Below are 27,856 nucleotides of genomic sequence, written 5' to 3'. Positions count from 1 at the left end.
CCCTACCTCCCTGTTATCTCCTATTACTGAGTCAGGGTTCTACAGAGATCCTCTTCTAGTTTCTGAAGGCTTTTAGGTTTGGCCTTCTAACCCTCTGTGAAACCTTGCTTCCATCTATTTTCTGTATTCATGTATTATGTTATCTCTCCATTTCAGTGAAGATGGAGTTTTGTATCTGTTTCTTATTAGAGTGGTTTTAGGATATATAGAAAGAAGACATGCCTTTACATTGCCATCCTAAAATCAAGTCTAGTAGTAGCTCTTGATGAGCCTATATCCTCAGTGAATCTGAAAAAAACAACCAATTCAAAGAACTTTTACAAAAAACATGCAGGATTTCCCAGCTGTGAAACACCACTGTAGACTTAAATATATATTCAAGTGGATATCTTCCCTGATAGCTCAGTTGGTAAAGAATCCACCAGTTTGATTCCTGGGTAGGGAAGATCCACTGGAAAAGGGACAGGCTACCCACTTCAGTATTCTTGGGCTTCCCTTGTGGCTCAGCTGGTCAAGAATCCACCTGCAATGCAGGAGACCTAGGTTCGATCCCTGGGTTGGGAAGATCCCCTGGAGAAGGGAAAGGCTACCCACTCCTGTATTCTGGCCTAGACAATTCCATGGACAGTCCATAGGGTTGCAAGAGTCAGACATGACTGAGCAACTTTCACTTTCATACATGAAACTAAAAGTTGCTTTCTTGGGCTCATAGCTATCTTAAAGGTCTGTTCTCAGTATAGAATGACCTCAAGTTCATAGAATGACCAAAATTTCCCTGATTTGGGAGTTTGCAGAGCTAATGACACTTTTCCCTACCTGAGTTTGAAACCAATTAAAAAGAGTCAGATGGAGATCAGAATTCCAGCTTTATCACTAATAAACGCTAGGCAGGTGGTTATGACTTGAGTGTGCAGCAGGGAGCTTCCTAATGTACAACTGCACTCTTCCATTATGAGTTCAATACCCCAGTTTTAACCACAATTCCTCCTGCTTGTGGGCAGTTTAAAACTTGCCCTCCCCCAAAGGCTCTGAAATGAGTCAGAACAATACATTAATTAAATCAACTCTTAGGTAACACTGAACACAAGGCTGAAAATCCATTCTCTATTCTATTTTCCATCCTAAAGTATTTCTAGCCATCCCAGCTTATATAGCTCATCAGGCATTCTGCAGTGAGGTTAAATAACAGTATTAACATATTTCAGTAATGTCAACTGCAAAAGATTTGCTCCAAAAATTGAATACATCCTCTCCCCATTATGAAGTTCCTAGGGAAAAATTAAAGTCCGAACAGGAAATCCTTTTGTAAGTTACAGTCTAAAGAAAGGTTATTGCTTATCCTTCAGTAATAAACTCCTCCCCGTTTTTTTTAATCTGGTTAGTCTCAGCCAGTCTTGGCCGGAATCAGGGAACCCTGGCATCTTCAGCCTAAGCTGGCTGTACTTAGAATGCATGTGGGGCTTTCAGAGCCACAGAAGTTACATTAATTGTATACCAAGCCCTGCATGAACGTCACTGTTTAAAAAAAAAGTCCAAAGAGTTAGTATGACATGCAAAATTATCACAGCACTGGCCCCACATTCATTTTTAAAATATCTATAGAAGGGTTATACCAAGCAAAATTATGTTCCTAGAACCTGACATTTACTGTTGCCAAAGGCGAAAGCCGAGATAATATGTGGCATCAGAGTGAAGACAGAAACAAGATAGTTACTTACTATCAAATTATAATCAAAAGTTTGCCTGGTGAACAGAGTTGGAACAAAGGGAGTTAATTCAGTTTAGACAAACATGATTCTAGTCATCAGGCTGCAACCATATCTACCCAAAGCTACATGAGTCAGCTTGACAAGGTCCCTTTTCTTGGGAGCATCGTTTTCATTTGACTTGAATTGGTGGGTGATTAGGAGGATCCTTTCTAACCCTGAGATTCTGTGAATCTTGATTTTTTTTTTTAAATCTACATTGCTGAAGTTCTTTGCCTTTTCCATGAAGTTTCATGTTTCTTCTTGCAACTGAAGAAGGAAGAAAATTGCTGCTACTACATACACTAGTACATGTATACTGTTTCAGAGCCTGGAGCCATTTGGGACATGATAAGGTAGAGCTGCTAAACGCGTAACAGGAGCAGTGGCTTCTCTCTTATCAGGCCAGCTCCCCAGCTAGGGGAAGCTGGAGTTAGTCTTTTGGTAGGTGTAAGTGTTCATAGTTTTGGTCCAACTGTTGCTAAGTAAGTAATTTCCTGTGTCTCAGAAAGTGAACTGCATAGCAGTCTGTTATGGGTCTTTATTCAGGGTAGTAATAATAACATTCAAATTGGAGGGCTATTTGAATGGGTGCCAAGCACTGACCTGTCATGGACATTCTTCCTGCAGGATTCCCAGCCCAAAACAGAAGTACCTTTGAAAACGGTGGTGACCTTTGTGGACATTACCCAGAAGCCAGAGCCTCCAAGAGGCCAACCCAGAATGGACTGGAAATATCCATTCGACTTCTTTTTTCCCTTCAAAATGGCATTTAGCAGAGGAGAAGGCTCTCAAAAAGGCTCCATCTTTCCCATTATTATCCTGTGTCTCCTACTGCTTGGAGTTCTCAACCATAGAGACTAAGTGAAGAAAGGAGAAGAATCAGATTTCAGTTTTCCCCATGGGAAGTTCTGAGGCAGCCTACTTATTTTGGCTAAACAGATCCTCACCTACTCATGACCAGAGGACAGCATTTAGGAAAACAGAGGACCTATTTGAAGGAGTGGAAGGAGGCCATATGGCAACTTTATGTTTAATTTACTGAGAAACTGCCACACTACTTTCCAGAGTGGCTGTGCCACCAGCAGTATATGAGGCTTCCAGCTGCTCCACATCCTTTTGCTATTGTTTTATTTTAGCCATCCTGGATAATGGGTGTAAAATGGTCTCATTGTGATCTACCATACCTTTTTAAACTATAGTATATAAGATCTGTCAACTAAAAAAAGATTTACAACTTTAGAGTTGTGAGTTAAGTTTTATTTGGGGAAAATGAGGACTGCAGCCGGAGAGGCAGCATCTCAGATAGCTCTGAGAGACTGCTCCAAAGTGGCAGTGGGAAAAAGAAATATATAAGGTTTTGGTGAAGGGGGAGTTCAATACCATAAAGTGAAGTCGCTCAGTCGTGTCCGACTCTTAGTGACCCCATGGACTGCAGCCTACCAGGCTCCGCCGTCCATGGGATTTTCCAGGCAAGAGTACTGGAGTGGGGTGCCATTGTCTTCTCCATTCAATATGTGTCAAAAGCCTTAAAAATGTTCATAAACTTTAACCCAACAATTCCACTTATTAAACATTATGGGGTGGGGGGATGTCCCAACAATAAAGTGGAAAGTGGAGTCGCTCAGTCGGGATTAGTTAAATCAACTATGATGCAACCATAGATTGAAATGTTGTACAACCACTGAAAATTGAGTTAAAATGAAGTCGCTCAGTTGTGCCCTACTCTTTGCGACCCCGTGGACTGTAGCCTACCAGGCTCCTCCATCCGTGAGATTCTCCAGGCAAGAGTACTGGAGTGGGCTGCCATTTCCTTCTCCAGGGGATCTTCCCCACCCAGGGATCAAACCCGGGTCTCCCACATTGCAGGCAGACACTTTACCATCTGAGTAGACCAGTCCTTATTGCCATATGAAAATACTCATGATCTATTTTTAGTGAATAAAATAGGCCATGAAATAGTACATATACTTTATGGTCCTAATTTTGTAAAACAAAAATATTTATACATATGTACTTAGACAAACAAAAGTCTGAAAGACTAGCATGTTTAAAATGGGAATCTCTCTTAATAAGCATTTCTGATATTTATGATCAGAAAATAAAACTGTATTTTAAAGAAAGGAATTTGCTCTCTGGAAAAAAAACCCTCCCTGTTTATCATATATAGGGTTTCTTATTTATGAATAACTTCTCATTTCTGTTGATGTATTTGTTTGCTTGACATTTAAGCTTGTCTTTTAAAGCAGGAGTTCCCAAAAGTAGTCACATCAAAATCTGGGGTTCTTTAAAAATGTTGATTCCTAGGCCCTGTATCTAGAGATTCTAATTCACCTGCTAGAAGAACCTGTATCTTTTTAAAAGGCTTTCTGGTGCTTCTGATGTTCAGCCTGGTTTGTGAAACTACAAAGGATATTCCATAGTCTGGCCGAAACTGGTTTAAGTGTTTGTCCTAACATTGCCAGCTCGTATAACATGTCTGCTGGCCTAGCCTACTCCCTTTTCTCTGAGAATCCCCCATCACATAGAGCTCTGCTGTGTTTGAGTTATCTGCATGACCCCTCCTCTCCCTGCCACAGCTGACTAGACCAAAAATGGGAGACCTGGGGCAACTTAGGCCAGTAAGGTTTTCTCTCAAGGAATATGAAACTGGGACCAAGCCTAAAAGTCAGTGGGGAATAGGCACTGAAGATATTTTAGGGCTGAGGAAGCCATTTTTTACCAATGTTCACTAGGGAAGAGTGTATCTTAAAAAGAGAAAAAAAGAGGCAGATGTGCAGATATAAATGTAAAGAAGAAACCCAGAGATAGGGGAGAGTCTTGGTTCCCAGATTCTAGTTCCTTGTATCCACCTCTTAAGAGATCCAATTTTACCTCCTGCTTTTGGAAACTACTCTCTCCAGTAAATTGTTTTGTTTGAATAAGTTTCTGTTACAAGTAAAGAGCATGAGACTAAGATAGCTTTAACCTAGTACTCTCTGGCATGTGAAGAAGCAGTCCTCAACCCTGCCTTCTTATACTTGGGTTCTAAATAAGCTACTTCCTATGTAACTTTCTGGTCATATCTAGCCATATTTCCACTTGCTGAGACAAAAATCCCTCCAATCAAAAGAGAATCTTTTTTTAATTTAAGTCACATGCAGGAAAGAGACCATGGCTGAAATATTTTTCTTGATTTCTTTTCTTTTTTTAACTTATATTCACTATTTTTATTTCTTTCTTTCAAAAGGCAAACGATTATAATTCTGGTATTTGATTTTCCCAATCCACAGTCACGTATCCCACTCAACTTTATTGGTGGAGTAGAATATTAACAATAAAATAGTAATGAAAACAAACAAAATGTTTGGGCAGTGTTAAAGAATTTTCATATTTGATCTTAGCAATGCTATAGGCTAGTATATGCAGAATATACTATATAGAATATAGGCAAGTATAGAAAGTAGACAAGGACAGTATTACTGGGCCCAAAGAAATTAAATTCATTCATTTATCAAATATTTATTGGCCATTATGTGCCAGGAATATACTTTCCTGCTCTAAGGAGCTTATATTCTAGCAGGAAAGGCAGACAAACAATTATTGTTTAAGGTGATATGTGGTTTGAAGTGAAAATGTTAGTCACTCAGTGGTGTCTGACTCTTTGCGACCCCATGGACTTTAACCCACCAGGCTCCTCTGTCCATGGGATTATCCATGCAAGATTACTGGAGTGGGTAGCCATCCCCTTCTTCAGGGGATCTTCCAGACCCAGCGATCCAACCTTAGTCTCCTGCATTGTAAGCAAATTCTTTACTGTCTAAACCATCAGGACACATTAAGAACAGAACTTCCTGAGTGGAAAAAGCCTCTGTCCCTAGTGGCTTTAGCTATACCTGCAGATACCTATTTTGTTCTAAGTTCATAGTGAGACTCTTAAAAGCTGAAGTACCCACTGAAACTTCTGGAGGGCAGTTTTATTTCTTTTGTTTCTTCTACTTTAAATCCAAAGTGCTCAAAACTTAACACGTTTGGTGTTTTCATCCTTCACCCAAAAGAACTACTCCCCTCATCTATTTCCTAAATGTTGTAGCACCACCAGATTTGCAATCAACAATCTCAGATAGGCAGATGATATCACCCTTATGGCAGAAAGCGAAGAGGAACTAAAGAGCCTCTTGATGAAGGTGAAAGAGGAGAGTGAAAAAACTGGCCTGAAATTCAGCATTCAAAAAGATCATGGCATATGGTCCCATTACTTCATGGCAAATAAATGGAGGAAAGAGTGGAAGCAATGACAGACTTTATTTTCTTGGGGTCCAAAATCACTGCAGATGGTGACTGCAGCCATGAAATTAAAAGACACTTGCTCCTTGGAAGAAAAGCTATGACAAACACAGACAGAGACATCACTTTGCCAACAAAGGTCCATATAGTCAAAGCTATGGTTTTTCCAGTAGTCATGTACAGATGTGAGAGTTGGACCATAAAGAAGCACTGAAGAATTGATCCTTTCGAACTGTGGTGTTGGAGAAGACTCTTGAGAGTCCCTTGGACAGCAAGGAGATCAAACCAGTCAATCCTAGAGGAAATAAACCCTGAATATTCATTGGACGGACTGAAGCTGAAGCTCTGATACTTTGGACACCTGATGCAAAGAGCCAACTCATTGGATAAGACCCCCATGCTGGGAAAGATTGAAGGCAGGAGGAGAAGGAGACGACAGTGAACGAGATGGTTGGATGGCATCACCAACTCAATGGACATGAGTTTGAGCAAACTCAGGGAGATGGTGAAGGACAAGGAAGCCTGGCTTGCTGCAGTCCATGGGGCCACAAAGAGTCAGACACAACTCAGCGACTGAACAGCAACAACCACCTCCTTGTCTCTCATTCTCCCTCTTCCAAGTAGTGAACAAAGTCAGCTCTCCCTCCTTTATGCTCCCTGTCTGCTGCTGGAGCCTTTTCCCCAGCCATCATTTCTTACTCGGGCCTTTGCAATAGGCTAAGTGAGCTCCCAGCTTAAACCCCTCTCTACTGATTTCAGACACACAGAGCTGATCATGTCACTCCAGTACTTTGAAAGTCAGGGTTCTCTAACTTTGAGGATGAAAATATTCAAATTCTTTGGCCTGTCACAAAAATTTTACAAGCCCCTTCTCCCCCCTCCCCCAAACACCTCTCCTGTCACGTCCCACATGTAGCCTCTCCTCACAAGGCGTCTCCTGCCTCCAGACATTCCATTCCCTCTTCCTCCTGCGATCCTGCTCCCCGCTTCCCCCAATTCGAATGTCTACTCTTTTCAGACTTGCCTGAATCCCCAGACACGGCTCCTCTAACATTAATCAAATAGTGTAACCATTTGCTCACAGGTCTGTCTCTCCCGTAAGGTGACCATGTTTTCCTCCGAACCTAGGGAATGCCTGCCACAAAGTAGCCGAAGTTTAATGAACGAGGAATAGGCTCAGCACTGTTCTCAGGAACTACCCCACAACGGGCAAGATGCCTTCCTAACAAACCTCCACCAAAGTGTTCTTGCAACCCCAACCACCTACGTGCCCAGCGATACGTCTAGGCCTGTCTATGCAGAAACATGCCCTTTGAGGAAAACACTGCAAGTAGAAAAGGACAGAGTCCGAACTCTAACTTTAAGGGTGAATCCAACTGTCAGAGATTAAATACTACTATTTTAGAATACAGTAGCCTCACCAATGCCCTTGCTAAACAACAGTTGGGCTGGGACCCCTGGGGGAAGCTCAAGGCGACTAGGGGGCAAATCATTTAATCTCTGTCAAAATATTTCCATTTTAACAGCATTAGTTGTTTGCCTGGAGTGCGGGATCCTCAAATACGTGCAAACTGATCCAATCTATTTCCGAGGTGTGGCTGAGATACAATGATCAATACTGGCAAACACATCGTATGGGATCTACCAGCAGCTGAGGAATCCAGGCGTCCTTTCTGCCTCCCGGGGAAGGTCCGAGGGGCGACTCTCCGTGGCCCCTGTCCGGGTCTGCCGCTGGGACGCGGACGTTCACACAGAGCACTCGAGCTCCGCCCCCTGGCGTCTGCGGGCCTCAGCGGGCGGGGCTCGCCACGTGGAGCGCGGGCCCGATTCTCCAAACGCACCTACGCCATTGCCGCAGCGCAGCTCGGGGTCAGCCAGCCGCCTCGCGTCAACAGCGGAGTCCTTGCGGCCTGGGTTTACTCCAGCGCTGCTGACGTAACGTCATCTTGCTGGACGTGGACGGAAGAAAAAGGGGAGTAAGCCGGCGCGAGAGACGCGTGGCGTGGAGTGCGGGCCGGGTGGTGGGGCCCAGCGGCTGAGGCGAGGCAGGTATGAGCGGGCCACAAGGATGACGGGGACGGTGGCGGGGATGGCGAGGCGCCGGAGCCTGCGTGAGGGCTGAGGCGGCACCCGGGCTGAGGCAAGGGAAGGGGTGCGCACCAGGTCACGGGCGACCGTGGGGACTGCAGGTCCGCGCGGCCTGAGCGGGAGCAGAGTGATGGGGGTCGGACCCGTAAGTGGGTGTGGGCGCAGAGGGATGGCGGCGGGCTGGGCCTCCCAGAGCGCGCTGCATCGCCACTCGCCGCCGGCGCGCGGAGGCCCGAGGGCTGCGGGGGCTTGTGCGCCCTCGAACTCCCCGACCCCCTCGGATACACCCAGATGCAGAAACTGATCCATATGGAGGCTTGAAGACCCAGCGCCTGATGCCTTCTCGGCCCGGGATCCCGGAACCAGCTTCAAGTGCACCTGCATGAGTGGTGGGGTTTCGCCCTGTTTGTAACTGTCCACACAGCTGTCAGGGGCCTATGTGTGCAGTCCCGCGCGGCCTGCCTGGGCCTTCGTGATCCCCTCTTGAAAACCTCCCCCGCCCCTGCCCCTCCGACCCCGCAGCAGGAGAGCTCGCTCACGACTGCCTTTTGCAGTGTGGCAGGAGGTCTGTGGATAATTCTTTCCGTGGCTCATCAGGGCTGGGCGGACCCAGATCCATCCCCCTCCCCCGTCTCGGTTCCCCTCTCTAGAGGAGGTGAGGTTTATCATTGGGGCTTTGTCTTTAACAGGTGAACCATATAGGAAGCTTGTATTTCTGTATTTAGTTTGCTGAGACTAAAGTTCAGTTCTCTATTCAAGTAAGTAAGATAAGGACTATCTGTTCGGAACCTGTAAAGAAGTACTTGAGAAATGTCCTGAGTCAAAACATGGGAACTTTTCATTTGATTACACGGGGTCTAGACAGACACACATACCCTTTGCTCCCTGAGATTAGCTATCTATTTTACGAGGGCATAATAAATTCTGGGAGGATGAACTATCCTTTGCAGTGAGGGCGGGGTCAGGCAGAGGTGATGGGAGAGGCCAGGAGGCCTGGTTTCTACATCAATCTTCAACGTGATAACTGATTGACCTTAAACATTCAGAGCTTTCTTGGTTTTTCATAGATAAGAGAGAGATAAATAGTCAATAAGTATAATTTGTGACTATGTCTGCCCATCAGAGGCTATGAAATTCTTTGTTCCAGTGACAGGTCCTGAAAGAAATAAGGAAGAAAGTGGTTGTAAGATATAATAACATTAGTGCCTAAAAGACAGATGGATGAGAGTAGATGTTTATTGAGCATCTCTTGTATCCAGGCATTCCATTCTTGGAATGCAGTTACTACATTCTCTCAAAATAATTCCACGAGGTCCTTATTGTTATTGTCCCTGGTTTACAGATGAGGAGACTGAGACTTTAAAAGATTGCAAGGCATACAGCTAGCGAGCGCAAAGCTTGATTGTTTCCCATGTTTACCATGCCTTTGGTAGGAAGTTTATAATCCTTTTGGGAAAGTCAACAATGGCACGAACCAGTTGGAAACTAACCTGTAGGAATATATCCAACTTTGAATGCTAGAGTTGCTGGGGAAAGTTTGTGAAGGTGATGGAATTAGAATTTTAGGGTCATTATTTGATTGTTTTACCCTTTTGGCTCTTCTAGAATTATTTGGGTGAATTCATGTATAAATAATTGTTTAGCAGCAATTTCAGAAGGAATTTGTATAAGCAGCAAACATAGATCATGGCCTCATAGCATGCTTCAGTATTACGCAAATAATTTTCTCTTGGAACCTTCCTTACTGTCACAAACACTGAAGTCAACAAAGACAGCACTTACCACTTTCTCTTGCTTATGCAGATGCCGTATTTTGTGAGACAGATGTATCCTGCCAGTCTCTTCTCCTTTTTGTACCTTTGTGCAGTATAAATTGAAGAGCATTAACCATTCCTTCTTTCTCTTCACTTTCGGGCAAAATGCTAGTCTTTTTAGGCATGTTTAAACACCGTGAGGCATGTGTAAGACAGTTGGAATATATCTGTTAACGCGTAGAGCAGAAGTTAAAAGGAGGCCCAGAAGCAAGATGAAGGATTTTTCTTATCTCATGAAAACCATGTCCCTGTAGTGTGAGAGCTGCAATAATGAATGGCATAGTCTCTCTGTGTGAGTATATTTATATATTAATATACACACACATAGGAAGAAGCCTCCTGCCTTTTTATGAAAAAAACTATTCTTTTTCTAAAATCTTAAGTTTGACCTGCAGTGGCAAAATGCCCACAACCCAGGTCTGAAAACTAGCTGTGTGTTCATCCTCCATGAGGTGTACCCAGGGTCGTTCCAAATGCCAGCCATTTTCAGGTGTTGCCACTCCCTCCCAGGGATTGAAGAGTATGCTTTGGACTCTTCTGGATAGCAAGAAGAAAGACAAAGCCGCCATCTCTGACCTTTCCTCCCTCTCCTTGTGTCAGCAGGGATCAAGCTGATACTTCAAATATGTGGTTTTCAGAGTTCTTTTGGGAGATGAGAGAAGGAAGGTGGAGGTGGCTGCTTATGGAATGTGGAATCTGTTTTTGATTGGTTGAAGACTCCCTAATGGTGTAGAAATTGTAGTGAAGATTTAATATCAGTAGATAAACATTATACCTTGAAGATGTTTTTTGTCACTCAAAATATTCATAATACTTAGTTCCTATTTTTTTCTATAAAAACTAAGATGGCCCTGGGACTTCCCTGGTGGTCTAGTAGTTAAGAATTCACCTGCCAATGCAGGGAACATGGGTTTGATCCCTGGTCCAAGAAGATCCCTCCTGCCTCGAAGCAACTAAGTTTGTGCACCACAACTGCTGAGCCTACATGCCACAACTAATGCAGCCTGCGTGCCTGGGACCCACTCTCCCGAACAGGAGAAGCCACCACAATGAGTAGTCTTTGCACTGCAATGAAGAGTAACCCCCACTCGCCACGACTAGAGAAAGCCCATGCACAGCAGTGAAGACCTAGTGCAGCCAAAAAATAGAAATAAATTTATTAAAAACAAACAGAAAAAAAAACTTAAGATGGTCCTAAGCAAGGAAGAATAGAGTCAGAGCTTGGGGGAGGAGCCGTTTGTTTTTCTCTGTTTTCTGTATGTAGAAGAGGTAGGAGTTCCTCTAATATAGAAGAGTTTGGATCAGGAGAGTCAAGTTTTTACTCTCGGTGTGGGGAGGTGGATGAAAGTAAAAGGAACTGTCTAGTATTTTGATTATTTATTTTTTAAAAATGAATTCTGCAGGTACCTTGGTCAGTGACCACCTCACAGCATGTTGAGTCAAGTCTGCCGCTCTGGGTCCCAGTCCTTCACCCAGCGTCTCCTGCCCTGGGTCCAGCCCACAATACTCTCCAGATCTCGTAGGTATCCTAGGAAACATAAGTATGTGGGAGGTTTGGTCCAAGTGTGTTTGAAAACAAAGTTTTAAAGAGGAAAAAAACTTATTTGGCAGAATTGGACAAAGGCAATAAGCAGGGAAGCAGCATACTGCTGAAATGCTGTGTTTGTATTTACCAATAACGTAAAGTTTTTGGAGGGGATAGACAGGTTATGGCATAGATTATGGCAATGGTTTCACAAGTGTATACTTACCTGCAAACTCATGAAGTTGTGTACTTTAATTTTACAGCTTCTGGTATGTAAAAAAAAAAAACCCTCAAAATTTAAAAAGATTTTTAAAGATAAAATATTACTTTTATTTAATCCCCCCAGATTTTTTGCAGGCTATTATTGTTCATTCCCTTTTTTGTAATGAAGTGTTTAATTTTGAGATAATTATAGATTCACTTGCAGCTTTAAGAACAAATACAAAGAGAGCACTTATACCTAGTTATCCCGGTGTCTCAACCAGGGTATCAGTGTGGACAGAAGCGGGTTAAGATTTCCATCACTATGGAATCCTTCAGTTTCTCTTATCTAACCATCCTGCTTCCTGTCCCTAACCCTTGGCAGCCTATAATCTGTTCTCCATTTTTATAATTTGTAAATGTTATGTAAATGAAATCATACAGTATCTGACCTTTGGGGGTGACCTTTTTTACTCAGCGTAAATCTCTGGAGATTCTTGTTGTCTGTATCACTTTGTTTATTTTTATGACCGAGTAGTATTTAGTGGTATGGGGGTGCCACAGTTAGTGTAACCATTCATCATTGAAGGATATCTGGTTACTTTTTTGGTCTGTGGTGAATAAGACTGCTGTGAACATTTGTGTACAGGATTTTGTGTGAATATAGTTGTGGTTATTTGGCATAAATGTCCAATAGTTCAGTTTCCGGGTTGTGTGTTGGTTGCATGTGGTAGTTAATTTTTCTCTCTCTTTTTTAAATTATGAAAGTATGCTTAGGGACTTCCCTGATGGTCCAGAGGCAAAGGCTCCATGCTCCCCAAGCGGAGGGCCTGGGTTCGATCCCTGCCCAGGGAACTAGATCCCACATGCCACGGTCCCTCGAGCCATAGTGAAGATTGAAGATTCCTGGGTGCCACCACTAAAACCCCAGCACAGCCAAATAAATAATAAATTAATTAAAAAAAAAAAGAAAGTATGCTTAATACATTTACAGGAGACTTGGAAAATATAGAACAAAGTTACTTGTAGTTCCATTATATTTAAAAATTTTTTTAAGTAGATAAATTTTTAGTTGGAGTTTCAATATCACTCTTAAAAATTAATAGAGTGAATATACAGAAAAGTAGAAGGATATGGTACACCTGAAAAGCACCATAAATGAATTCAACATAATTAACATTTACACAATTTTCACAGAATAGTAGGATACAAATCATGTTCAAGTTTCCATAGACTATAACTAGGAGACACTGGAAGATATCCAGGAATATAAAACAAGGTGCAAAAAGTTCATAGTCTAAAGGTATTTAAATCATACAGAGTCTGTTCTCTTATCTCTGTGGAATTCTGTTAGAAATCAATATCAAAAGATATTTGAAAATAACTCACGTATTTTCAAATGAAGTGTGACAAAAGAGATCACACTGAAAGCCATTGAAAGCCTCAATAAAGCTAGAAGACTGAAAAAACACAGAGGATGATTGCAGAGAAGAAAACATTTAAGTGAGAAATTAGTATCAAAATGAGAAATTAACATTAAAGATACTTTAAAAACCCCGTGTATTTGGAAATTAAATGTTCACTTTTAAATGATGGGTATATCTAAGCCATAAGAAGGAAAATTGGACCCTTTCTGCTTTAGTCTCGAGTGGTAGCTGCTGAAATGGGTAAGTTCATGAAACCCGGAAAGGTGGTGCTGGTCCTGGCCAGTCACTACTCCAGACGCAAAGCGGTCATCGTGAAGAACACTGATGATGGCACCTCAGACCGACCCTACAGCCATGGTCTGGTGGCTGGAATTGATCGCTATCCACGCAAAATGACAGCTGCCATGGGCAAGAAGAAAATCGCCAAGAGGTCAAAGATCAAGTCTTTTGTGAAAGTTTATAATTATAATCACCTCATGCCCCCAAGGTACTCTGTGGATATCCCCTTGGACAAAACTGTTGTCAACAACGATGTCTTCAGAGACCCTGCTCTCAAACGCAAGGCCCGACGAGAAGCCAAGGTCAAGTATGAGGAGAGATACAAGACCGGCAAGAACAAATGGTTCTTCCAGAAGCTGCGATTTTAGGTCTGTCTCAGTTAAAAACATTTTAAAAAAAAGAAGGAAAATTAGAAAATATTCATAACAGAATGGAAATGAAAAGAGAATTTACCAGAATTTGTTGCTTGCAGTTGAAGCTGCTCAGTGCAATGTGGTAGTTAGTTTCATAAGAAATTGGCAAACTGTTTTTGCAGTGGCTGTACCATTTTACGTTCACACCAACAGTGTATGAGTGATCTACTTTCTCCTCATCCTCAACAGCATCTGATGTTGCCACTCTTTTAGTTATCCATTTTGATAGATACATAATGATATCTCACTGTGGTTTTCCTTTTCCCTGTTGGCTGATGAGATTGAACATCTTTTCATGTGCTCATTTGCCGTCTGAATATCCTCATTGTGAAATGTCGTTTTTAATTGGATTGTTTGGTTTTCTACTGTTGAACTTTGAGTTTTTTAACGTCTGCTAGATACTAGTCCTTGGTTGGATTTGTGCTTTGAAAATATTTTCTCCCAGTTTGTGGCTTGCCATTTAAGTCCCTTAACAGGGTCTTTCATAGAGGAAAGTGATTTTTGTTTTTTTAACTTTGATGAGATCCAATTTATCAGTTTTTCATTTTATGGATTGTATGTGTGTGCTAAGTCCCTATAGTTGTGACCTACTGTTTTTTACCCCATGGACTGTAGCCCACCAGGTTCCTCTGTCCGTGGGATTCTCCACGCAAGAATACTGGAGTGGGTTGCCATACCCTCCTCCAGGGGATCTTCCTGACCCAGGGATCGAACCCGAGTCACTGGGATCTCCTGTGTTGGTAGGCGGATTCTTTCTTTACTACTTGCGCCACCTGGGAAGCCCATGGATTGTACATGTGAGCTCAAATCTGAGAACTCTTTTATAGCCTTAGATCTTGAAGATTTTCTTCTGTGTTTTTTTCCCTAAAAGTTTTGTGCTTACATTGAAGTCCCATGATCCATTTTGAATTAATATTTGTATAAGGTGTGATAGTTAGGTCAAGATTCTTTTTTTTTTTTTGCTTATAGAGGTCTAGTTACAAAGGCTGTTTATGATATATTGAATTACCTGTCTCCTTGATAACACCTAAATGTTATCAACAAATCTCAAAACCTTTCTGCAAGAGGACTTGCTTACCAGCTAATCAAGCTTATCACCATTGGAAAAATCTGTTTCCCATTCATGCAAGTATAGTTGTTCAGTCATGTCTAACTCTTTGCAACCCCATGGGCTGTAGCCCGCCAGGCTCCTCTGTCCATGGAATTCTCTAGGCAGGAACACTGGAGTGGTTTGCTGTTTCTTTCTCCAAGGGATCTTCCTGACCTAGGGATCAAACTTGTATCTCCCACATTGCAGGCAGATTCTTTACTGTCTGAGCCACAAGGGAAGCTTTCATGCAAAGAAGAGTGTAAAGTTTAAAAGCTGAGGGTCTGAAACTAGGCTCCCTATGTTTGAAAACTACCTCTGCTACTTACTTAGTGACCACAGCTATGGATTTAGGTCACAATTCCATGAGCTGGCATTTTGGATCAGGCTCAGCTACACAGTGGTTCCATGTCCTTGTCAGCTCTCAACTTTGGCCCAGGTCAGGGTTGATTGTTGAAGGCCAGTGGGGAGTCTCCTGGGGTGACAGATCATCTCTGTTCCACATGGTCTCCCATCCTACAGCAGGCTATCCATGGCTTCTTCACATGGTGCTTCCCAAGAACAGCAAGCTTAGGAGTAACAAGGTCTCTGTGACCTAAGCTCAGAGTTTATACAGAGCTAGGCTTGTATATAGTGTTTTAAACAGGCTTTTAGAAAACGGTAGGTCACGACTATAGAGACTTAGCACACATGTATAGCCCATAAAATGAAAAACTGATAAATTGGATCTCATCGAAGTTAAAACAGGCTTGTATACAGTGTTGTAAACAGCTAGGCTTGTTTATACAGTGCGGGCTCTGCTGCACTGTATTGGTCAAAGCAAGTCAGAGGGCCAGGAGAGGAGAAAATAGATTCTACCTGTGGATGGGAACAGTTTCAAGTATTGTGGCCGTTTTTGCAGTCTGATAATGCTGATAAGTTATTCAACTTCTCTGAGCCGCGGCTTCCTTATGTATAAAATGAGGCTAAGATTGAAGGCGGGAGGAGAAGGGGACGACAGAGGATGAGATGGTTGGATGGCATCACCAATTCAATGGGCATGAGTTTGAGTAAACTCCGGGAGTTGGTGATGGACTGGCGTGCCGCAGTCCATGGGGTCGCAAAGAATTGGACGTAACTGAGCGACTGAACTGAACTAAATAATAAAAACTAACGCATAGTAATACCTAACTTCTGAGTCTTAACTCATGAGAATTCACAAAGATGATGATAGTCATAGCTAACACATTTTTATATACCACCTAATATTTATTAAGTGTTTACTTTGTGCCAGTCCCTGTTCATGCATTAACTCATTTCATCCTCCACAAAAACCTTATGAGGAAAATGAGGTAACAGCAAGTAAGTGAAGGAGTTGAGATTCCAACCCAGGAAGTCTGACTCCAGAGTCAGACACTCCCTTCATATTTCCTGTGCCTCTGTATAAGGTGTAGGAATAGTTTTAACACAGTTCCTGGTATATAGTATTCACTTTAGGGTTTTTATTATTGATATTATTGTTTATTCTTATTAGACTCATTCACAGGAGACACTTTGTAATCTTATCCCTAGATTTTTCTTTGTATTCAGTTATTTCTGGAGCCCCATGTTCACTGACCATGATGAGCAGAAGAGCAAACAAGAGAAAAGGCAAATGAGAAAGCGTATAGATACAAACAGAGGGAAGTGGAAGGGCAGGAAGGGAGATAGAAATCATCTCCAGGTCCCTTCCTGTTCAGGCCTGAAATACAGCCTCATTATTGAGTATTAGGACTCTGATGCTGAAAAGCTAAAGGGCTTCTCCCTTGAAGTGTGACTCGTGGCACTTTCGATGAATATGGGCAGCCCCTCCCCCCAGCACATGTGTATACATATGTACCTTGGTATCCCTTCATCCTTAACAGGAGTAGATGGCTTTTCTTTGAGACTTGGGGCCTAAAGGTCCTTAGAAGATGGGAAGAGATTACCTATTCAGAAGCCGTGGATTTTTCCTAACTAATCAAGGCCTTCTCAGTTCTTCATTTGAACCCCAAAAAGTATAATACACTGCAGAATGTAAAAAATGCCCTCAAGGAAGATAGAGTCAATCTAGAAGGGTGACAGCATTGTCACATTGTCACAGAATAGGAAACCTGGGAAAGCCCTGGGCGCCATAGAATGCTCCTTGGCGCGGAGCCCACTAGATGTGACTGAGCTTTTATTTGCTTAAAACCTTGTTCATAGATGTGGCCTCTTCTCGAACCTTTCCTTAAACTTGATGTGCTGTGACCCAGTTGCCTGTCGCCAGAGTGACCCTTGACTGCCTGGCACCAAGCCATGCCACCCTCTTCTGCTGATACAGACTGTGGATCAGGAGTTTCATTCATGCTAACCTGGCCTGCTAGGACTTACCTGCTTGTCACTACCTGTGTCCCTGAGGTGCCCTCTCAGATTGCCCCACCCATGCGCAGCACTTTTCTAGGCCAGGACATGTGCTACAATGCACAGGAGAGAAAAGTGGCCACCAGGCCTTGAAAGCTGTTAAGAGAGATGCATGCTGCACGGGTACAGCTCTGAGCGCTACATACAGCCACTGACGATCATAGGTCCAAACTCCAGGAGAGTAAGTCTCTCCCTCTACACCCCTTCCTCCATCAGGTCAGTGGGGCCAAAACTATTAGGTATACAGCTTTTATGCTTAGACTTAGGTGTGTATATTGCTTAAGATAGTATCCTTGAAGATTAGGCCAGGGTACCTATATCGATGAACCTGATGAAGACAGAGAGCTGTCCAGGGAACAGCCCCCACAACACACCGGTCCTTTGGTTCCTAGGACCCCCTCACCAGGAACAGGTCTAGCAAGGGTGTCAAGCTCCAGTTCTATCCCAGGTGATGGGCTTACTGTGCAGCTGTCTGCTGAAACCAGATTGCAAGTCTGTTGTGAAAAAAGACCATATCGTCTTTCTTTAATCTCCACAGATCTGAAACATTGTCACTTAAAGAAATGGTTATTTAAGAGAGGAGAGAAAAGACTCTTTATGACTTCATTTAAAATGTTCTTTCTCAGGTTTGTGTGTGAAGGAGGTAGAGAGGGAGGAGAACACACAGTGATCTTCTGGTCCATGAGAATAGGGATCTGCCTGCTTTACCCTAATTTTTGTAGTGTAGACAGAGACAGCGGACACTCAGTTACAGTTAGAGGAGTCAGTGGTCGGGAGATAGAGGCACTTGGTAGAGAAATTCTGAGAAATCTGTAAATATAAAGGGAGGTGAGAATAGTTGATTCAAGTGAAGGAGGTTACTCTAATAATAGAATTATAGAAGAATAGTCTGAAAGGTGGCTCAGAATGATTACTTTAGTAACTCATTCCAGTATTTATTAAGGTCTGTGGTGATAGGTAGAAAACTGTGAGGGAAGGCAGTCAGCAGGAAGTTGGATTCACGAGAAGTGATAAGGAGGTTCAGTGCCTGATGTTCAGGTGTGACTTACTTTCAGCTTTTTAATCAAGTTTTTTGTTTTGTTGTGGTGAGGATTCTTTTTGGGGTTATTTATTTGTTTGTTTTTGTTTGGTTTCTTAGAAATCTTGTTCAGTGTTACAAGAAGAATCAGGAAAGAATTGATTAGGGGCAGATGTCCACAGGGATACAAAGAAGGATCTGACTCCAACATTATTTTTCCTTCAGAAAGCTATCCAGTTTCTTTTATCCTTGTTACAGCTATCTGAATTCTTGCTGCCATGTTTGAGAGAAAATTTATAGGGAGATTAGTTATGATTTTTTATTACTTATACCAGTTACTTTATATTGTCTTAGCTAATCAGACTTTTATAGCAGTGTGGTTTCTTTAAAAGCACACATATTTTTCTGGTTATGAAAGCAATACATTTTTGCTGCCTAAGTTTGGAAAACATAGATAAGAATAAAGAAAAATAAGTCACCCATAATATCATCATGAGATAAAATGAGATTAATATTTTTATTTATTTACCTTTTTGTATGCATTTAGAAATGCATGTGAAACAACATATCATGGCCACTTCCCCATATTATTAAAAATTCTAAAAATATTAAATCTTCCTGCCTGTTTTTGAACATTTACTCTGCTTCTGATTTTTCCTATTATAAATAATGCTGATGAATAGCCTGCTGATTAATTTCTTTGTCTCTATCTCTGATTAGTTCCTTAGATTAAATTTCCTGAATGTGAAATTGCTGAATCAAAGATGTGAATATTTTTAAGGTTTTTAATACATTTTGCCAACATGTCTTCAGGAAAGATTTTGTATAAATTCTTGACCAGCAATATTGGAGTGTACCTGTGTACTGGATACAAACTCCACACAATACTGGACTAAAACATGCTCGATGTGGCTTTTGATATACTGGTTTTCTTCAGTTGAGAATGGTAAAACTATTTTTTGGTGGCTGAACTGGTTACTATTTTGCATGCATGTTTTCAATGAGAAATTATATCACGTATTTCTCTCTTTTTTTCTTGCGTTTGACTTTGTTTGGGTTTTGCAGGTCGTGTTCAGCCCTCAGCCATCAGACATGTTCGTTCTTGGAGCAACATCCCCTTTATCACTGTGCCCCTCAGTCGTACACATGGCAAGTCTTTTGCCCACCGCAGTGAGCTGAAGCATGCAAAGAGAATTGTGGTGAAACTCGGAAGTGCCGTGGTGACCCGAGGGGATGAATGTGGCCTGGCCCTGGGGCGCCTGGCGTCTATTGTTGAGCAGGTAATTCCCAAGATGGAAAATTCAGCTGAACTAAAACAGAGTCCATTTTTAAAGCTGTCATTTCAGATTTCATAGCTTGTAAAAATAATCCTCATTTGACTACAGTAGATTTAACCCGATCTGAAAACTCCCTTTCCTGAAAAGGTGCCACCAGGAGACAAGCATCCCAGGGCAAGCAGAGGGAATGTCAAGGAGCAGAGTTGATTTCGTGCAGTTCATCCCTCAGGCATCTTAGGGAGAAGGAGCTGTGTATGTCAGTGGTTCTTAATCCTGGCTGCACATTAAAATCACCGAGGGGCTTGGCGATGCCTGGGCTTCACACTCAGCCACTTAATAAGTAAAGATGGGATGGGGCTCACCCCTCTGTGTTTTTAAAGTTCCCCAGGTAGTCATAGTCAGAGTTGAGTACCCAACTCTAGATTTGTGTGAATATTGAGCTTCCCCCCACCTTTTGCTAGGCTTTATCTTTTTAAATTAGCCCAGTAATCTTGAAATACGTAGAAGCTGTCATTGCAAATATTTCCCAAGTTCAAATATTTGAAAAGACTCACCAGACTCCACAGAGAATACCCATATAAGATTTTCCTTTAAAGGCAGAGGGATGCAAGGCCACAGAAGGGAAGGTAAGCAAGCACTGAGGGGCTGAAAGAAATCCTGTGCACAAGCCCCCCAGGGTCCTTATCTGAAAAGGACACACTGTTTCCAGATTGAATCACCAGGAGGTCTGTGCAAGGAATCTTGGCTTTGCAAGGCCTCAAGCAGAGTTTTCAGTGGGAATTTTTTACCAGACTGACTGCTGATAGTTTATCAGTAAAGAAGCTGACTTTAAGGGGCCAACATGTGAGTTTTGGACTTTAAACATCACATCACAAATCCCACTACCCGTATCTTTTCTGGGAGTGCGGGGATCAGCAAACTTTTCCTGTAAAAGACCAGTACTGAATGTGTTACTCTCTGTAAGCCATTCAGTGTCCGTCTCAACTACTCACATACCATTGTACCACAGAAGCAACCTTAGACAGTATGTAAGTGAACAAGTGTGGCTGTGTTCTGATAAAACTTTGTTTCCAAAAACAGGCGCAGGTCAAAGTTGACCTGCAGGTCATAGTTTGTAAACTCTTGACCAAGAGTCAAAAACCCAGACATCCAAATATCCTTGAGATAAAGCTGGAGTTTTTCTGTCCTAGCTGTAACTCAGCTCTGTCTTCCATAGCTATGTTTTCAGTTTTAAAAAACATTTTTACTGAAGTGGGTATTAGAATACTGCTAAAACTTGATGAAATTTTCATCATATATTTTCTGTACTCATCAATTATCATGAGATCTGCCTTTGAGATTGAGTCCCTCAGTTCAGTTCAGTTTAACAAATGTTTATCAAAGGGCTACTTCTGCTTTGAGGCCTTCCACAGCCAAGATTCCTTGCACAGATCTCTTGGTAATTCAATCTGGAGACAGAGTTTGGTCCCTGTGTAAATAGAGGGCTGCCTCTAACTGTATGTAGTCTCTCCCCTTGGGAAACCAGAATAAACTGGGACTCCCAAAATAATTAGGTGATGGTTCAAGGCAGACCATATCCAAGTGAGAGGACCCAAATGAGAGGTACTGACAGGTCCGGAGGTGGGAAGGTTGGATGAATGTGGTCACTGTTGGAACTTCCTCAGAGAGATGAACCTCAGGGTGAGCCTTTGTGACTGACAGGATTTGAAACAGCAAAGGGGAAGTGTTCCATGCTGCTAAGTGCACATTGTGAATGGTGCCCCTGGAATTGTGTAGCCTGGTGGTCCTGGGAACAGGAAGGCTCCAGGAGTAGTCTCCAGACAGGAGACAAAAGCAGGAATGAGTTTGGCATGCTGATGGGTCAGGGAGGGAGCTGAGCTTGAAGGCAGTGGAGGTGATTTCATCAGGGAGAATGTGTCTAATTCCATTAGTTAAGGCTTTGACACTGGGTGGAGGAATTGAGTTTCTGCCTAAAAGAAGATTGAAGATTTTGAGCAAAGGAGAAACCTGATGAAGTGGGGAGAACCTGGTAATGGTTTGCTTAGGTTGCCAGCTCTCCTTCTAGGGACACCCATGGACCTTAAGGAACAGTTTTCTAGGCCAGGGCAGTCCTGACATACAGAGTCCACTATCTTGTCCAAGGATCTGATCATGTTAGGTAGACTCAGGAACCAACTTAAAGTAGATTCCATTGGCCAAAGATGGAAATATCTGAATATTTTATTAATATTTTTATTAATATTTATTAATATTAATATAATTATGGCACTGAATTTAAGCACGTAAAATATATTTAAATCTATGAATGACAATGATACTTAAAAAATATTCATTGGTTACTTTTGAAGGATTCCAGAGTGCTGGGGTCCAGCCCCAGTGGATCCAGGGAATTCGAAGTGGGGACGGCGTTGGAGATCAGGAAACAATAGCTTATTAAATGTTAATTAAAGAGTGGTTAAATAAGGATAGCTCAGTGAGAAAATTCAGTGGAGAAAAGAGGCTGAATAACTTGGTTTACGTGGAAAGCTAATAAAATTCCAAGACAAGGAATTTGTGTCACCTACGTAGGCCGCAGGTGTCCTCCCGTTCTCCCGAAGGAGAGGAGACACTAAGGCCTCCCCGGTCAGATCTTAGAAGCCCAGGCATAATTAGTAGTCTTGACGAGCCTCCATGCTCCAGATGGGAATTCAGCCAGAAGGTGAGAGAAAGAACAACATGGGGAGACCAAGCTTTGGTGAACAAGGCCTGCACTTTATTTTCCAAAGTAGTTTTTATACCTTAAGTTGTGCATAGAGGATAATGGGGGAAGGGGTAGAGTCAGTAGTAAGCCAGGCTTTCTTCCTGCAAACTTATCACATGCAAAAGTTTAGGTGATTTACATCATTTTCTGGCCAGGAGGCCTGTTAACATTTTATGACCCTTACTTCAGAAAACTTATTTTTCTTTAAAGGTGATTATTCTAAAGTCTGGCGCCACCCTCTGAAAGCATTAGATAAAGTTGCATTCCTATAGGGCAAAGGTGTGGTGGGCTATAACAAGAAAAGAATTAACTCAAGGGTCCAAGGTTACAAGCATTAAAGCTACTACACCAATTATATTAATCAGTACACTCCCAGGGACACAGTAGGAAAGGGATATGGAAACTTAGCAGCAAACATTGGCCCAACAAGTGAAAAACCCTTCAACAATACAATTTCTAATCAATCTTTTAACTGCTCAAAGGAATCTATATTTAGACAGCTTAGAACATCTCATGCCTCTCACGGTTGGGAGGCTGTGAACAATCATATGTGGCCGGAAGAACCTGTTCAGGCAGGCTAGAGGACTTCCAAAGGAGTTTGTAGGTTGAAACACTCTTGTCACGCCCAGAAACTTTATCAACTGGAGCTGTAAATTAACTTTTTCAGAGAGAGGTGGTGGGGGACAGCCACCCGTAAAGTCAGAGGTGTAGGTGAGAGCACAAAGCAGTAAAGTAGGCGGACTCTGGTTTTGGGGGTAGGTGCTCGAGAATTTCCAGGGGGACTCCTGAGGCTCAATCCCGCCTTTGCGTATGCCCAGCCTCCTTCCTCATGACCTTTGCCACGGGTGGAGTTCCTCACACTGGCTCCCGGCACCAGAGAGCCTACTCATTTAGGAAACTGGTGAATAAAGGGAAAGACACATCTGTGGTGCCTTTCACATATAAGTCATACCTCAAGGTAGCCATATAGTTGATGAAGGAAAGTTTCCCTTTATGGAAGTATTCCAGCCTTTAAATAGGGAAGAAATGAATGAATTAGAATATCAGTGTAGCCCGTAATGAATTAACCGGTCTTGGTGATGATCATCAGTAGTAACTAACATCACAGAAAGAATGCAGGCCTTCTGTATCCCCTTGATGGACACCATGACATGTAAAGAATTCTTGACATAAAAGATCAAACCTCCATACCTAACAGCAGTTTGCAGCAAAGAGAATACAGCATTAAACTGTATCACAGGGACAGAAGCAGGAAAGTCAAGGTTGAGAAACCTTGAGGGACAACCCAGTTTCTTTAACGAACAATTACAAGGGAAGAAAATGATAAAGGGGAACCTATGGATTAAAAATGAATTAAGAATTCAACTAATTGCAGTGTGTGGGCTTAATTTGCATCTCAATTTAAGCAAGCTTAAAAAAGTGGGGAAATGTGAACACTGACTGGATATTTGATATTAGGGAATTATTGAAATGTTTTAGATAATAAATTTAGTTTTGTGGATATATGCGTTTACTTTGTGTTTTAGCAATTACTTTCAGAAATATTTGCAAACCAGCAAATGTGTCTGGAGTCTGGGATTCATATTAAAATAACAATGGAGCTATAAAAGGAATATTGGAGAGTGAGAAATTGGCCGTGAGATAGTTGTTGAAGCTGGGTCATGAGTCTATGGAAATTTATCATTTGATTCTTACCACTTTACCTAAGTATGAAATTTTCTATGATAAAAAGTTTTTTCTCATTTCAAAAAAATTTATTAAAGTACAGTTGATTTACTATGTTGTGTAAGAAATAAATTTTTTAGATTATGATTTATCGTAGCTGTCTCATAAGTTCCTGATCCAGGTTTTAGGGTTAAAGCATCAGGAGGAATGGACAGGTTAGGAATATCGACTCTTTGATTCTCTCATGTGGATCCCTCCTAGGTGGGAAACAAAGTAACCAACACTGTTTTAGGCAGACAGAGCAGAAGAGCAGCAGCGTCTGTCCCTGGTCTAGCCAGAGGCTGCCCACAAGAGTCAGACGTGCCCTGGAAACAGCATCATCTCCCCAGGGCATGCCTTAGAATTTGAGAAGCCATCTGCTAAGTTTATGTTGCATTTCCTGGCTCCAAACTTGTGTTCTGGGCTTCATTTCCTCAAACAGGTAGGCCTTCCACATTATAGACTGTTCTGTGTATCTTCAAGTCCTGTTGGTGCCAAACCTGACTGCATACCAGAATCCCCTTATTAAAACTTGTCATTTCTGTCTGCCATCTACTTATCAGATTTGAGGAAATGTGTAGAACTCTGTATTTTTATCACACAACCTGGGTGATTTCTTCCAGAGCCAGCCCAGTGCTGATCTATAAGCCGGCACTTGGGATCCACTCATTAGTCTACCCTGACTGAATCTCTTGTGACGAGAGGAAAGAGATATTACAGGAACTTATGCCTTTTCCTTTGTCATCGTCAGGTGTCAGTGCTGCAGAATCAAGGCCGAGAGATGATGCTGGTGACGAGTGGAGCTGTAGCCTTCGGCAAGCAACGCTTGCGCCATGAGATCCTTCTGTCTCAGAGTGTAAGGCAGGCCCTACACTCAGGGCAGAACCACCTGAAAGAGATGGTGAGTGTGGCTTCCCCACCCCCTATAACTGGGTCCTTAGGCCTCCTCCCCACCCTCCCAACCACACCTTGTCTGTTGGCATGTTACAGGCAATTCCAGTCTTAGAAGCCCGAGCCTGTGCAGCTGCTGGACAGAGTGGGCTGATGGCCTTGTATGAAGCCATGTTTACCCAGTACAGCATCTGTGCTGCCCAGGTGAGAGGCTGATCTTTGCAAGGGGATGGGACCTGTGAGGGTGATTCCCGTGGAATAAGGTGATTGCCAGCCGGGCTCTGGAGCCAGACTGACAGGATACAGTCTCAGCTTCAGCACTTGCTAGATGGAAGATCTGAGAAAGTCTTTAGCCTTTTTGTGCCTCAGTTTCCGTATTGAAAAATGAGGATGTCATCAGTGCCTATTGCAGAGGGTTTTCAGAAGGACTCAATGAGAAAATTTATGAAAAGCATTTAATGTGTTTGGTACAACACATACTTTTCTCAGTAATGTTAGCTCTTGTTGCTATACTTGTAACTCTTAGAACTACTCCAAGAACCCATACTTCCTCTGAAGATAGGTTAGATGTCTTTATTTCATTGACTTCTTTGACTTCGGGTGGCTTGTTTCTCCTTACGTCTGGTTGCCTTATATAATACATATCTACTATGTATTATATATAGTATAAGAAGTATATACATATATATGTGTATAAGAAGTATTATATATGTGAAGGATATTGCTGTTGGTTCGTTGGTTTTTAATTCATTTAGCAAATGTTTATTGTGCACCATTGTGTACTGAGGAGTCTGTTAGACATCGGGGATACTGCAGCAAACAAATCAGCCATGTTCCAGTCCTCACGGAACATGAGGTTACCGCCTGAATGTTCTAGAATCTTCTTTCTACATTATTTCTTTTTTACCCTAATTTACAGAATTCTTGTCAGTTGTATTTTTTAATCAACTATACAACTGTACACCAAATAGAAACATTTAAATATCACCAAACAACTAAAAAAAAACCTAACTTCCCAAGTTATTTTCAGATTTGCTGCCTCTGACCCTGTCATTTACACAGATGTTTTTATATACAGATGATGTTATTATACATCCTTTCAGGTTTGGCTCTTGTATTTCCTGTCACTTTTTCTGTTTTTCCATCTTTTTCGCAGTTGTTATCCACAGTGATGTTCAGAGTGTCATTGAGTAAGGGAGCTGAAACAGAAAAGCATGGACTTGTTCACTTTTGCTTGTGTCTGGGACCCCACTCTGAAGTCTCAGATTTTTTTTCAGTCACATAAATTCAATGGAAATCTCAATTTTGGGCACCTTTTATTATCAGTTCTTTTTTCCTCCATAGTCCAATGACAGTTTTAGTCTTTTTTTTTTTTTTCCAAGTGCCTGGAACCAGGTGAGGAAAGTAAAGTCCAGGAACTTTGCTTTTGTTGCCTTCCTCTAGGGGCCCCTTCACTCCCAACACCTTTGCCTTGCCTAAGATCTGATCTATAGGAAATCTTCGCTCTTTGCGCCTTATCCCGTGATTCCTTGTTTTCTTTAGTAATCCTGTTCTTAAGACCATTATTGGGGGCTTTTGAAAGTTTCCCATAAGTTGTCAGGTTAAAGACTTAAACAAGAACAGCAGCTATTTTTTCTTCATAGAAATGAACCTGATTTGCATCCTAACAGATTGACTTTCTCCAAACACATACTTTTCTCTCTGGTTTCTTGTCTTCCATCTCTTACTTGCTAAACTGTTTGAGCAACTGATATTTTCACTGGACCTTTATACCTCCTGCTTGCCTCTCCTACTTACACATGTGTTTACTTTTATTGTTTGACCTTCCACCACCAGGACCAGAATCTATATGTTCACCTTTGACCCAGACCTGTTTCCTGCAGGACTAAACTTTCTGAAAAGACATTCATGATCTAACCTATTCCATCTTCCCCAAATCATCAGCATATTTATTCTCCATCCCAACAGCTAGTACAGGGTCTGGCATTTCAGAGGTATGCAAACAATTTATCAGATGAGTGAGTAAATTACTTCCCTTGGTGATGTTACCATTTTTGTCTTCATCGCCCAAATATCACATATCATTAAGGCTGCTGTTATCTTTTCAGTTACCATGGCCAGACCCTAGTTCAGGACTTAACCCTTCCCACTTGTACTCTTTCAGTACCTTCCTTATTGACCATTTGCCTCTAGCCTTTCCTACCTCAGCTCTGTCCTGTACCACAGGAGCCTTCTTCCATGAACATCAGAGGGATTTCATTGAAACGTTTAATTCATGAGCTTAGGAGTTTGTTACCATTTTGTTTCCTGCTATCATCCCGATTTATCTTTCTTTCCTGCTAAACATTGCCTAATATTCTGATTCCAGCAAGGGGGGGCTGTTAGCCTGCCCCCACACCCAGCTCTCCACTCTTGCCTTTGAGCTGCTTGAGTAAATCTGTCCCTGAACTAGTTATGTCGAGCCCTTCTTTCAGTGTGTGTAAAGACTCATCTCCATAAGCCTCTCAGACTCATCCCACTTGCTCAGATACAGTCTTGGCTAACTCCGACAGTGGTCAGCCACAGAGCAAAAATAGGGACAGTACGGCCTGTTCCATTTTATTCAGTACATGTTTAAGGCAGAGTAACGGTTCATTCACTCACTCACATGTTTCAGCACCTACTGTGTGTATGGCCAGACTTTGAATCAAATGCTGGGATACAAAGATTGTTTAGAAATGGCAGTTATTACTGTCCCCAGATCCCTCTAAAGTAGGTACATTCATTTTCTTAATTTTGTAAATGGATGAGATTTCATAGCTTTCTAAGGATTAAAGTACTTTTGCAAGATGGCTTGAGCATCCTAAAATCTTCCAGGTGATTCTTTTCTCTCATCGCCAGAAGAATTAGACAAGTCTCCAAAGATGTGTTCCATTTTTAACTTTTCAGGATCCAAGAAACCTCAAGTTTAACTCCTATACTCTTAGCATCCTTTGTATGAA

At 42.1% G+C, this 27,856-nt stretch overlaps 2 protein-coding genes and 1 pseudogene across 9 annotated transcripts in view; all 3 read left to right on the top strand.

Annotated features, from left to right (window-relative positions):
• The window catches only part of TCTN3 (tectonic family member 3), a 47,731-nt gene extending 44,746 nt beyond the window's left edge, over positions 1–2,985 (top strand). For all 6 annotated transcript variants that reach the window (XM_010833001.1, XM_010833004.1, XM_010833000.1 and 3 more), the window contains one exon: positions 2,376–2,985. In XM_010833001.1, the coding sequence (XP_010831303.1) occupies positions 2,376–2,609 (234 nt within the window). In that variant the 3' untranslated portion in view covers positions 2,610–2,985. The remainder of the gene's footprint in view (positions 1–2,375) is intronic.
• A 4,583-nt stretch (positions 2,986–7,568) lies between these two features.
• The window catches only part of ALDH18A1 (aldehyde dehydrogenase 18 family, member A1), a 41,701-nt gene continuing 21,413 nt past the window's right edge, over positions 7,569–27,856 (top strand). The window contains exons 1-5 of one of the 2 annotated variants that reach the window (XM_010832992.1): positions 7,569–8,060; positions 11,317–11,432; positions 19,329–19,543; positions 24,736–24,885; positions 24,975–25,079. In XM_010832992.1, coding sequence (XP_010831294.1) covers positions 11,345–11,432; positions 19,329–19,543; positions 24,736–24,885; positions 24,975–25,079 — 558 coding nt within the window. In that variant the 5' untranslated portion in view covers positions 7,569–8,060; positions 11,317–11,344. The remainder of the gene's footprint in view (positions 8,061–11,316; positions 11,433–19,328; positions 19,544–24,735; positions 24,886–24,974; positions 25,080–27,856) is intronic. The other variant, XM_010832991.1, reaches the window with a different exon arrangement.
• LOC104983535 lies at positions 13,272–13,743 on the top strand (annotated as a pseudogene). The gene has a single exon (XR_824661.1). The product of XR_824661.1 is annotated as a 60S ribosomal protein L27 pseudogene (transcript).

This window comes from Bison bison, unplaced genomic scaffold (assembly GCF_000754665.1).
Source record: "Bison bison bison isolate TAMUID 2011002044 unplaced genomic scaffold, Bison_UMD1.0 scf7180017862979, whole genome shotgun sequence".
Classification (NCBI taxonomy): Eukaryota; Metazoa; Chordata; class Mammalia; order Artiodactyla; family Bovidae; genus Bison; species Bison bison.
This window is presented reverse-complemented; position numbering and strand designations above follow the sequence as displayed.